A 13,496-nucleotide genomic window follows, 5' to 3' on the forward strand; every position below is an offset into this window, starting at 1 on the left:
AATCTGACATTAGGTGGCTACAACTAATATTCTACATGGCAGAATATTAAATTTAAACGCATTGTATCATTTCTTCTTTCTACAACTCGTCTGTATAGCTGCATCTGCACAGAAGATCTGCATTTTAGATCTGTGTCTGCATTTTCTCCGTAATGCGCGAGTTGCTGTTAAGGAAATGTCACAGGAATAGCGCCACAAGTAAAGGCTTCGAACCCCATTCCTACGAGCTTTGATTACTGCTGATGTAATATGTATTATGAGTGCCTTATCTTTCTAAGAAAACGACAGGCCTCAAGTCCATACAGTTCGCAAGATGGTCTGACACTACCTCGTGCCAAGATACCTAAAGAGATACGTGAGGTTTTGACTGCCCTTCAGATAAGGGTAGGCTACACAAACTGGAAATGATGCATTGTTTTTCACGGTCGCGGATTTACGCCCACTGGCTAACCAGGGAATCGAAATTACTGAATACTAATCAAAGGAAAAAGTTTGCTCAACAAAGAACTAAAAATAAAATGAAATAGACATTACCTTTCAAAGGTCACTAAAAAAAAACCTCCACCATCTGTATATTTTAATTTTCTTGGTTGAAATTCTACTCCTTATTTGAACAGAAAGTGAAACAAAAGAAAGCCCAATTTCTAAAAAGAAACATGGAAATACTATATTCATTCTCAGTGTAGATGAAGTAACCGGAGTTTGTCAAGACTAAAAGGTGGAAAATGGTCGGTAAGCTGTTCATTAAAAAGAAGCTGATAGGTTCTACAACTGTCTATTTAATAAAGTGTAAACAAGTCAACTTTTAACGGTCACGACCAGGAAAAAAATTTAGGACTGGGCAGCCCCTATTTGATCGTACACCTCTTCATCTTGTGTTGTTTCTCCTCTGTTAACACCCAAATTGTAATATCCGGGAGTTTCCTTCTTGCTTTGTAATTCTTCGTACTCAGTTGCTGCACGTGACTGCTGCTCCAAGCTCCTAGCCTTGAGCTCCATATATTCACCTGGCTCAGAAACGTGCTCATCACGCGAATTGTCGTGTGGTCCACTTTTATCAGAAGTGTACCTGTCCGAGGTGTTTGCCTTGCGAGTTAATGTTCTTCGTTGTCTCCACAGCAAAAGGCCAATAACAATAAGCAGCAAGACGGCAACACAGGAGAAAGCAATGACAGTGACACGGAAGACGAGACATTGATCTATAAAGAAATAAGATGGTGAAGGGAGTAATCTTCAAACTCAGTTTATTTGTTTTAGGATATTTTCACACCACACCACATATTAAATGTTGTGCTGATTTTGTCGGTAGTTTTGGCATTTTTGCCCGAATTCCACCGTGTGGTCACCCATGTCTTGATAAATCGAGGACTTTTTATAGCGGAGGTTTCTTAAGATTTCATCCATGACCAAGTATCACATTCGACTTAAGGGTGTTCTAAACAGCTGAGATGAAATGTAATGCATTACTTACGGCACAAAAGAGTAGTCGAACACTTTGGACACTCTGACAATGTGATGTTGTAATTTGTGTAACCAAAACTGTTGGAAGCATTACACACATAAACGCCATAATCATCTTCGTCGCGAGGCTTGACAGCTACAATGTTGTTCATCATTGTGACGTCATTGCTGCCCAGGGTCTCGCCATTCTTTTTCCACGAGTAGGTCACTGGATAATCACTGGTTGCATAGCAAGACAGAAAACATAGGGTTTCCTTTTCACATATCACTGACGGTGTGTTCAAGTGTTCTTCTATGTAAGGTGGCACTGTGTTAAGGAAAACAAAATACAAAAAGACAAATTGACTACCTTAATTGAAGTGGGTTGTGGGAACTATACGCTACGTCATAACTAGGTATAACTAGGTTAAGGAGTCTTACTGGACTGGTGTATCTCCCTTTTTGTACATGTACATTTAAATGAATTCTGAATGGTCTTAGCTTGATATTGTTAACTTTCTACGCCTATTTTTTGTCTGGATTTCTAGCTTTCTGTTGGATAACAGGTTAACTGGTTACTGCTACTTGCTACTTACTACTATTACTACTACTACTACTATTACTACTACTATTACTACTACTTCTACTACTACTACTACTACTACTACTACTACTACTACTACTACTACTACTACTACTACTACTACTACTACTACTACTTCTACTACTACTGCTGCAGTTACTATACTGCCGCTGTTGCTGCTGCTGCTGCTGCGTCGTTCCTTTTGAGGACTTATATACACAGCCCCTAAGAGAAGATTAACTGTTTGAAAGCCCTCACGAATGACCACTTTTCGTCTTTTTCTTAAATTTATCTGGACACATTTGGTCTAATGTTTTAGTCCTCACATACCTTTTTGTTTCCATGGTAACAAGATTTCGACAACCGCTTTTTACCTTTTTCTTTTTTTTTATTTTTTGCCACATAACAAAGAATTTTAAGGTTATTATTTTGCATTCTTTAATCGTTTCTTTATTTGGTTTGATTACTTTCATGACAATCTGGAAGGTTTCCCAAGTACTTAAGGAAAGAAAGAAATTCAAGATGGAGGCTCTTAATGCGATTAATACTCTTGAAGTTTCATAGAAATAAAATGGGGCTAAGAGAGGTGGTTGCGCCGCGGGTGACTCGTTCGCAGTTTTGTTTTCCCTTCAAGCTTACCCGCGACTACGATGATGGTAGCTGTTCGACTTTCCCCAAATAGGTTTGATGCTTTGCACTCATAAACTCCTTTATCACCAGGAAGGATATCTTTAATGACGAGAATGCGGTCATTATTTTTGAACTGCGCCCTCGATATATTGGTATCTCCATTTTTTGTCCAAATAACAGAAGGTTCAGGATCACCGCTAACCTCGCAAGTTAATATCACCAGATCACCAACAGCAAATGTTTGACTTTCTGGCAGTTCTCGAACGACAGGCTTTTCTGAGAAAAATAAAAATAATAAATGTTCAATTTCTCGTTTAACAGAAACCTATTACTTTAAAATCTATATTCGAAAACAGTTCAGACCTTGTAGCATTATTTATTTTAGTCATGGTTATACCTTAAGCAATTATTAACAAAACACTGTTATCAATGGGAATATCGACTTGAAAGTACACGGCAATTACATAGCATGAAGAATAATAGATGATTTTTAAAAAAATCATCAACTCACAAACATGCAGCAACAAAATTAAAAACTGTACTATAAAAAAACGTATTCTAAGAAATTATTAAAACGAACGCTACCAGCGTATTAGAATAGCTTCTTAGCCGATTCAGTCCATACAGAAGGTACATGTAAAAATTGCTCTGTCCGGTTTACTTTGGGACTACTTGCCTGTTTAATTTTAAATATATCCGTAAAAACTTTGGTACTTGGTTAAGAATACGTTTCTATACTAACTTGAGAATGTGTTTGTTTCGACGGCATTCTAGGGTGTCCCATTTAAGGTTTTGTGATACAGCGTCACTAGAGTGTTCTAAAAACAGTCCTGGTAGCACGCCTCTAAAGGCTTCAGGCGGTCAATATCCCTTTTGCTACAACAAGCCCATAAACAGTCGAAGTAATCAAACAATGGCACCATGAAGGATTTGTACAGTGAGTCGGCCCAACATTTCTACCATTTTATCGCCCTTTGATATCAGATGTTTAAAGTGAGTCTTCCAAGTACTATCATCCAAAACAACTCCTAAGAAGGAAGAGACTATACACTTGAATCTTAATTAGTTAATAGTACCATTTTAGACCACAGTGTTGACTTGATTGGAGAGCATAGAGATTCAAACCTTGTACCATAACCCATAGCCTTATTTATGAGTTTCCATTTCTTCTTTTTGTTCACAATGTTTTTAAATATAGGAAGTACCTTTTGTGTTAATCTCAACTACGTTGCTTGAGACGTAGAGCTTCTGCAAACGTGAGGATACGATAGTTAAACAGGTTGACGACAACAAAAATGAAAGCGTAGTCTTAATAAAAATTATCAGAGCTACTTGATCCTTTTTATTGCAATGACACGAGACTTTCTTAATGCCCACTCCCTCCCTCCACCTCCTCGTTTCTACTAAATTATAACCCAACAATTAACTTGCGTGTCAAAAGAGGAAGTAAGGTCTGTTAATTGTATAGCTGAAATGAAGTTATGAAAATAAAGGGCCTAACAAAGGTTAGGTGGGATACGGTATAACACTTCAAATAATATTGAAACGGGATGCCGGAAACGGTGACTTCTAAGGGAGGGATATGGGGCCAAAAAAACACATGACAGACCAGCGTGGAATACTACGTTTTTAAAGATTGTATGCGAAAAGGCATTGTAGACTTTGTCAACAAAAGGGATTCCCAGCAAATGGCACACACCACATCCTCATCCAACTGACACTATGCTAAAGTGAGATTAGAACTCTTTCCAGCGTAGAGTGAATTTTATGATGAAAACTGAATAACAACAACAACGACAGTTTATTTAGACAGAGTAAACTAGAATTAAAGAGTAAAAATTAAAAAAAATACTCTAATGCTAACGTTAGTTAAATTCATTTCAATAGATAAATAAAATAATGGAATTAGAAAAATGAAAAGCCAGCCTAAGAAAAGGAAAAGCCAACAACGACAGTTTATTTAGACAGAGTAAACTAGAATTAAAGAGTAAAAATTTAAAAAAAATACTCTAATGATAACGTTAGTTAAATTCATTTCAATAGATAAATAAAATAAAGGAATTAGAAAAATGAAAAGCCAGCTTTTAACCCCATAAATAGAGGCTGGTGGATGAAATACCTCAGATACAAAAGCCCTGAGAAAAGCTCTGTAGTTGGTATTCGGTTGGAGCGGTTTGTTTTCATATTCCAGTGGATCAACCCTTCTCTTTGTCCTTGTTGTGCTGCTTGACTTTGCTTCGTTTCCAACAACAAATTCCTGGTACTTATCAAAATCTTTTCCTCCGAACTGGAAAGTGACGTATGCAGCTGGAGTTGGAGATCGATGTGCCTCCTCATATGTCATCAGATCTTGGGGTGTAAAGCTTTGAGGTGGGTTTACGACGCCATTATACGCTGGACTAAAGGTTATGACAATGACCTGGAAGAACCTGCAAAATTATCTTTCGAATAAGCGTGTATAGTAGTTATTTAACGTACCAATTTCTCAAGAGTAACGGTTCATTTATAATATTAGGGGATAAAACACATTAAGGTTTGATTTGTTTTCGTTTTTGCTTTGTTTTTTGTCAATATTGTGTTTTTTCATTTGATTTTGTTTCGTCTTTGTGTTTGGGCAGTCACGGCCAACAGTGACTGAAATGCGAAGCTGGTCTTCAACATACAACTGGAAATGACTGAAATCTTGATTGTGAATATAAAACGCAACGTCACTCACAACTGTTCTGTCAGTTTTCACAGTTAACAAAATGGTAAAAAAAAAATGGTTTTTCGCAGAAGGGAGGGGGGCCGCAGGTGAGTGATGACACATATATAAAACATAGTATCTTCAATCGGGTAGTAAATCAAAAAAAGAACATTACAATTGCCATACAATTCGTGGACTAGGAGTGTAACTGGATACCACCATGTTTATACGCAACAATGATTGTCCGTCGAAACTTCCAAAACTCTAAACGTTAAAACATACTTTGCATTTCCTGGAAACCTTGGTAGCTTTATTTTTACAATTATTTCCTTCTCATTGGTGAAATTCGCCCTGGGAAATGAAGGTGAAACGGGCGCTTCTTTGGACCACGCTGTACCTGCAAAAAACAAAGTGTAGACAATCATGGGGTTTAACCCAATTAGAGTTTTGCGGATAGTGGATTATTGCTATCGCTTCTTCTCCAATCCACGCCCCCACACAAACATCCTTTCGCTTTTGTGTTGGTGAGACATATGCTATTTTCACTGTGGACCTTGAAAGTGTGAAAAGTATAGGTCGTTCTCCTTTATCAAAAGCAAAGGACTAACCATAGTTTTGGGCCCAGAGGGTACTCAATGGAATTTCATATTTGAAGACCCCACTCGGAGGTTTAACCCCTTACTTTTTTTACATACGGGAAAGAAATATTTTATTCCTTTGTTATACGTAAAAGAATAAACAGAAGAATAGACAGAAGAATATCCTCTATGTAATTTATAAACTAGGCCTGTTGTCATTAATCTTTACGTTGTAATTTCTGCCAAGAATTTCTGCTCGGATTTTGTTTGATAATGGCGTCATGACGACGTTGTTCGATTTTATCGTTTATTTTCACTTGCCTATGGTTTTGGTACCTTTTCTAATATTTTGGTCTACTCTTCTGGTGCACAATCAAGTTTTACGACTCGAAAATTTTATATTTCGCAGGACTTTTGGACGTTGAAAAATGCTTCGTCTATCCTGCTGTATGGAGGTTTGAAAGGACTGCCTGATAGGAATTAAGGTGCGACAACAAGTGGAGAGACGAAAGTTGAACGTAATAAATGGCCTATGGTAATGGAGCAGAAACAGATTATATGCTTCCAGTATAGTTTCTTGACAATGATATTGTCATTATAAAAATATCGTTTCCAAAATTACATTATGAATCCGTAACACTCAGTGATGAAGAGTACTTCTGGATGGGTAATGCACTAGATCTTGATTCGTGATAGAACAACTCACCTAATGTCTGTAGCATTATTGGTTTGCTGTAAGGTCCAGGTCCTACAATAGTGTAAGCTCTAACTGCTACTTCATAAGCTGTGCACATCGAGAGATTGGACAGGAGCACTTCTGTCGTGGATATGTTGAGTGTTACGTAAGTTATCAATCCAGACATGGTACAAGATGTGTTAGAAAATAGTCTTACTTCGTACATTATGATGTTGACAGTGACAGCTTCTTTTGGTAATGCAGCCCACGTGACACGAAATGTTGTATAATTCACTTCCCTGGATGATACGTTTTCTGGCCCTAGGCTTGGGACTAGAAAAGAGAACAAACAAATTAAAAGCAGCAGTATTGTCAGACGTTCAATTTATTTCGTTGCGCTATTGTGCGAGAGGTACCCGTGGGCAGCATTGCAGATATATGCAATGCAACTAATAATAAGTCTACATGTTCGGGCCTGAACAGATTGACCTAAGCTGACGTTGAGCGTTCCAAGCCTACCTCCGCTGCCACATTAATTTCTGCATATTGTGGCGATAATACTTTAGTGAAATTATCCAAAGTTCCTCTTGACCTTCGAATGCTTAGAGTTGAACTGATTGGTCGATAAACTTAGAAGCCTAGAGACAGAGATCAACACCTTGAATCCTCCGAAATAAGAGTCCCTTTGTGCCGTCTTAATAGAAAACAATTGGAAAAAAACATGGTCGAATTGGAGTTTGGAACTTGCTAAATAAACTGAACCAATTTAATAGCACACACCCACACACAATACTCCATTTAAAATCAACAAAGATATTAAGGGCTTGATAACTTCAGTTGCAATTTACGCTAAATTGGAGTTGAAAAATTTGCAGTGGAAACGTTTTCGCGCAAGTAGTGGCCTTGAGTGCCGGATAAATGTAAAGGCGACAAAGACCTCTTCTGAGCTGTAACCTGATAGTATTATTTCAGTAAATGTGAAACGTTGATTAGCACTGAGAATACAATAACAATGCGTTGCGTTTGAAACGAAATATGCCTTTATCGCTGCTCAAAAAATCTTTGGGTACCAGCAATACTACCGCCAATTTCAGGTTACACAATCCCAGAGCCACCCTTTCAGGTACAAACCCGACTGTGCATGGCAGTTCATCATAATAAGTTACTAGCAAAACCACTGAAACATGCACTAAACTAACTGAAAAATTAAATACACCATTCTCGTTTCTACTAAGCACTAATTCTATCGATTAAACAGTCACGGAGCCCTCACTGTAAGAAACTAATTATTATTTTTGCATTACTAAGTTATCTAACAGCTAAGAGAACATTTATCTCGTATAACCTTAACTTGATAATTGTGTACTACACTTACCATATTTGGGTATAACAACTGAAAGAGAAGCGTTTGTTCCAGGTTTGATAGTTACAGCTCTGACGTAAAACCAGTATGTAACGCCTCTGGACACATCAACTGAATAGCTAAACGTGTTCGCTCCAAACGTCTCTCTATGAACAGAGTGTGGATCTCCACTGTGCTTATAGAACAGAGTATAATTCCTTATTATTCCATTCTCCTGCTGGGGTCCGCTCCAGGTGAGGTTAACTCTTGGACCGTGAAACGCACTTGGCTCTAAAATAGTATCACTGAGGAAGGCAGGGGCGCTAGGAGCTTAGCAATAAAACAAGAAAGGAGTTAGCAAGATGAGTAATGACTGGGCTTGCGCCCTACATATTAGTTCACTGATAGAGCTTATTCTAAAATGGTTACCATTTTATTTTTAGTTTTTTATTTTAATTTTGATTTTTTCAGCCACGTATTTCAAATAAGAAATATTAAAATAATATTTTACCTTGAACAAGATAATGAGGGCTAAAATGTACCATCTGTAGCACCTACTGGGTGTTTTATCATTTTCAACCCTTTATCAATAACCATAGCAGTTCCTTTATAAATAACTATAGCAATTGAATTAGTTTACTGTTTTTCTAATTTTAATCACTATAGCGTGAGAGCCTAATTCAATGAGTCTTTTTTTCCTCGCCGCATTTGTTCTCCCATTCTGTTTGTTCTGGTGAATAGTTATTGATAACCTACCTACAGGCTTCATTTAATATTTCTTATCCTAGCACTATGCCGGACGAGTGTCACACACATATGAACCTGGTAATATGGCTGAGTTCTCCAGAAGTCCCACAGTAACTCAATGCTTTGCATCCGACCGAAATGGACTCTATTTGTCTTTGGTGTACGCCCATCGCTTAAGGTCTGCCTGGGGTTAGCGGGTAACTGAGAATTGGCGAAAATGTTTACTGTCGGCTGAGAAATGGCAGATTTTATAGCTGAGAGCTGAGAAACGTTGAAAAAACTTGTCTAAACTTTACCTGTGTAGTTGATGTTTGAAGAATAAGTCAATAACAACGATCGTTTGAAGCTCCTCACAAGTTGTTTCTAGAAGTCGTAAGGTTGTCAGAAGATGATAAGCACTGTGTTCATAAAGTCTCTAAAGGGATCGGATTATCACTCCTAATGTCCGGCATCGTTGACGCAATAAAAATCGCAAGACACCGGAGAAGTAAAAATTAACTGGAATCCGGCAAAAATAACTGTAGCTGAGAAATGGCCAAAATTTTATCTGATAGCCGAGAAACCAGCATCCCCTGTAGACCTCCAATTTATCACATCACTGGAAGCTGTCGACATCACTTTCCTAGCATTATGCAGGACGCGTGCCACGTATGAATCTGGTTATACAGCTACTTAAGTTAACTTCGGATCAAAGTTTAAGGCCTACTCGACAAGACCACATAGTGACTTGGGCAATTTATTAACCCTACCTAGAGCGGGGACGATTGTGGCTACGGACACTTTGAACCTAAATAACTTTTTTAAAATTTGAGAAAACCCCCTGGAACTTCAGAAATTTTTCAGAAATTTACCTGGGAAACATTTGATGTGGTATGTTAGTATTAATTGACTTTGACGTTACCATGGCAACCAACTTTTAATAGGCGTTTTTGTTCAGAAATAAAAAATCCCTTTTTTAAAATGGAGAAAAATCACTTGTCTTCCGTAACGTTTATGTTTTAGATCATATCAGTGTTCCTTTATTGGCTTTTTTTACCTTTCATTCAATTTTGGCGCCTTCCTGGAGCTATGGGAGAATCCAGAAATTGAAGATGGCAGATCCAACATGACCGCCATTTGGCAATCATGGCCTAATGACCGCGTCAAATGACGTCAGCACTTCGCGTTGTGGTCCTCGAAGTAGGCATCTTTGGGCGAACTATCTATCTTCTAAGTCTCACTGTCATAGCTTTTATACTTGCGAAGTTAAGGGGGGGTGGGGGGGGGACCCCGGCCGCAGAAGACAAAAAGATGCCCGATCTAGATAGGGTTAATAAGTAACAAAACTCGTCTATGGGTCACTCTAGCATAAACTGAATCACAGAAGTAAGTGTTTATGGTACTTTTGCCCATCCTGTGACACCGACAACCCTAAAATTATAGCCAAATCGAAATGATTTACCGCTACCTATATTGACCTTCGGTCCTATAGCGTTGGCTCGAGTTTCTAAACACTGGCAACGTCAATTGAAATAGCTGTAAGGCTTAGCTCGTCAGAACTAGAGCCACGTAGCTCCATGGTTAGAGCAACCAGCCTGTGTACATAACCTCATGGGTTTGGTTCTTATCAGGAACTAAGATTGCTTTTCTTTCTCCCACCCTTGTATCACAAAGAACATAAGACATTTCTTTTCTATTATCGAGTATATTGGAATCAGCAGAACCATGAAGAAAAAGTTCGAAAAAGACTAATACTATGTACTACGAAACGTGTTGAACATGGACAAGAGCAGTGACAATGAGTCGATCTTAAAACACACCTCCATGCATACTTTAGAATACATACATCTTACTCACCGAGTTTTTTCCCCGTTGATTTAGGTTGCGTTCGATTGACCGATTGATTGTGCAAATATTCACTGACACATGATAATTTAAGAGCAATTTACTAAGACCTCTTATTAGAAGTTTCTTGTCATCGTTTAGCGGGCAGTACGTACAAGGAAAGTTGCAAGGAAGGTGACTCGTATGTAAATGGGTAGATGACATTTGAAAGAAACTCAACATGACTGACCAATGATGTTCCATGGCGTAAAATCTTGCCAGTTGACGCCATTAGCTAATTTTGGAATTTCCACGTGGTGTTTTATAGGACGTGATGAAAAATTCTAGGTTTCATTCACAGAAAGGCTTTAATACCGACGGAATCACAGGAATGGAGGCAAACTCCACTCCTCCAGGTCACCAGGTCACTCAAGCCCCATAAAACTCTCTCAATGAGAGTAATTATACAAGTCTATTATTTGTTTGACTAACATTCACATTCGCTTGTCATTATGATGATTTATCTCAAACTAAGCTGTAAAGCATGAGCAGAAAAAAAATTCCCGCTGCTTTTTAAAGCTTAAACACTTAAAAGTGTTCCGCTAAGTATGATAAGTCAAGATAACGGGTCACAATGAGGAAACCATTGAACTTTAACACATCTGGACATGGGAATATTGTTTGCATTTAACTTACCATCTTCGTTTGTTCTCCCCCTTAACGTAGAGCTCTTTGGTCCATCGCCAACAGAAGTGAAGGCCAACACTTGGAATTCATATTCTGTGTATTTTAGGAGGCCAGTGACAGTTTTTGTGAAAGTTGTTCCATTAATAACTTCAGTATTAGCTGATCCAGAAGAGCCTTTCTTTTTGTAGACCAGTTTAAATCCTCTTATAATTCCATTGTTGGAGTCTGCTGGTGGTAGCTGCCAGCTGGCCGTGATACAGGTAGAAGAGACTGCAGTCACAGCAAAGTTGTCAGGAGGTTGAAAAGGAACTAAAATACAATAAGAAAAGATTTAAATAAGTCTCATGCAAAGTTGTTTATCTCAGTTGTACAAGTACTAGTCTTCCAAAATAAAAATACATATAGAGACCTCAAGACTGGTAGTTCAAGTAACTGACGTTCAAGTTTTTAACCGATGACTTCTGGATTTTCCTCGCTTCTCTACTGGTTGGTGGTTAAAATGAGCTACGGTAAAAGGAACGCAAGGTCTTTGACCAGTACGGACCGAGGAACGAGGTTAGTAAGAAGTATACATGTGTTGCAAAAAATAGTTATTCGTCTGATAACGTTCTTTTAATTTCATGCTCAGTCTGCTCCATTCGTCGCTCAGTTAAAGTTTCTAAAATTGTCAGATGTAATCAGATTACGGTTTACTTCATGTACCAGTTGTCCAATGGAAAGTTGCACAAAGTTTTTAACTTGTTTTTCCTCCCAACTCGTAAAAAGCACAGCTATAGTAATTGTTTTGCTACTCAATCCACGTTTTATCTTTCTTAAAGTGCCTGTGAAGCGAAAATTGTCTTTAAGTAGTTATAAAATTTACCCTTTCAAACACGGGATTTCAAAGTTTGAGATTGCTGGGGTAAAAATTGCCGATTTTGTGAGCGCTCAAAGTTGGGCTATTTTGCCTTAAAAAATGGTATTCGAATCGGCGGCCAAAATGCCATGTGACAATTACCGCTGACGTCACGTTGGTGCCAAGAATTGCAATTGATCATGGCGGAAGAGAAGAAAGATAAGAGACAGCGAGGGCGATATTGCGTTGCTGGCGTCCGTAACAAAGAGAGTTGCCAGAATCGATCGTTCACAGAATCGCTAGACATGCTTTTCTCTTTCTACAATCCTTTTCGGCGGCAAGAACGGAATGAAAGTAAACAAACTTTTGGCATCAACGTGACGTCACAACTTGGAATTCAGCATAAAACTCGACCCAGTCCTCTGACCATTTTGAAAGCAAAATAGCCCAACCTTGAGCGTTTGTAAAATCTACAAGTTTAACCCCAGTACTCTACTTGTAATTTCTTTCGTTTCTCGGTACCAATAAATCGTTGTTGTCGTTGTTGTTGTCGTTCAAATTTGCGTTTTAGAGGGATTACGCTATAAGTTAAAGGAAATGGAAACGCCAACTTGACGTTAACATTTTGTCAGTTAGAAATCAATCATAATACGATCTGGAAATAGTCAATAGAAGAAGATACCTTGTGGATGTTTGAAACATTAAATTTGTTTCTTAATTAATGAGGTTATTTTAGCATAATGATGATGATATTAAACAAGACAAAGTAAATCAACCATTAACGTCAATTTCCAGCATTGGTGCCTTTTAACATCTCCTAACGATTTTCGCGGCGGACACAACATTCTTATCAAATGAAACTAGAAATAAAAATTAAAGAAGATATCTTAATCTAAATCCATAGAGTAATGAAGTCACCTGTAGGTTTAAGTACTCCGTATACTTCTACTCTCAGGGCCTTTCTAGAATGATGGTTAGTTGGCACAAACCGAATGAATCTCGCCCTCCAACTGTTCGTAAGATTATGTTTTACTATGTCGCTTCTCCCATCATTTCCATTGAAGATCTGTAAATGCAATATAAAAAAAAAACTCTTGCTGAGGAAAGGTAATCTAAACTGCACTTAACCATTCAATATAGTCAGATTAAGGGATACGTGCGGATATTTTGCGATTTGCGTAGTATTTTTCAGATCCTGAAGTGGCAAGAAAAAATACGAGCAGTGAGTGCTGTCTCTAAAAAATGATCATTAAATAGGGTTCCCGTCAATTAAAATTAGGTTTTGTTGAAAGACAAACACTTGTTTTTGTTGCATTAAAGTGACACAATCATGACTAACTCCATTCTATTCCCGCTCGACTCAAGGCCGCCAGCAGACTTCTTACTATCACTGTCATGTTATTCCATAAACTAATTATTGCTATGGCTAAGTGCCAACATATATCATGGAGAGCAGAAAACCTAGCAAACTGAATGCAACAAGTTTATT

At 38.1% G+C, this 13,496-nt stretch overlaps 1 protein-coding gene across 4 annotated transcripts in view; it reads right to left on the minus strand.

Annotated features, from left to right (window-relative positions):
• Positions 1–424: 424 nt before the first annotated feature.
• LOC146476104 (uncharacterized) overlaps positions 425–13,496 on the minus strand; it is a 46,484-nt gene continuing 33,412 nt past the window's right edge. For all 4 annotated transcript variants that reach the window (XM_085114983.1, XM_085114981.1, XM_085114984.1 and 1 more), the window contains exons 9-18: positions 12,926–13,073; positions 11,182–11,481; positions 7,969–8,265; positions 6,624–6,926; positions 5,622–5,736; positions 4,773–5,082; positions 3,859–3,901; positions 2,663–2,929; positions 1,472–1,768; positions 425–1,199 (exon numbers count right to left, since the gene is read on the minus strand). In XM_085114983.1, the coding sequence (XP_084971109.1) occupies positions 832–1,199; positions 1,472–1,768; positions 2,663–2,929; positions 3,859–3,901; positions 4,773–5,082; positions 5,622–5,736; positions 6,624–6,926; positions 7,969–8,265; positions 11,182–11,481; positions 12,926–13,073 (2,448 nt within the window). In that variant the 3' untranslated portion in view covers positions 425–831. The remainder of the gene's footprint in view (positions 1,200–1,471; positions 1,769–2,662; positions 2,930–3,858; positions 3,902–4,772; positions 5,083–5,621; positions 5,737–6,623; positions 6,927–7,968; positions 8,266–11,181; positions 11,482–12,925; positions 13,074–13,496) is intronic.

This window comes from Pavona decussata, unplaced genomic scaffold, assembly GCF_977016875.1.
Source record: "Pavona decussata unplaced genomic scaffold, jaPavDecu1.1 SCAFFOLD_80, whole genome shotgun sequence".
Lineage (NCBI taxonomy): Eukaryota > Metazoa > Cnidaria > Anthozoa > Scleractinia > Agariciidae > Pavona > Pavona decussata.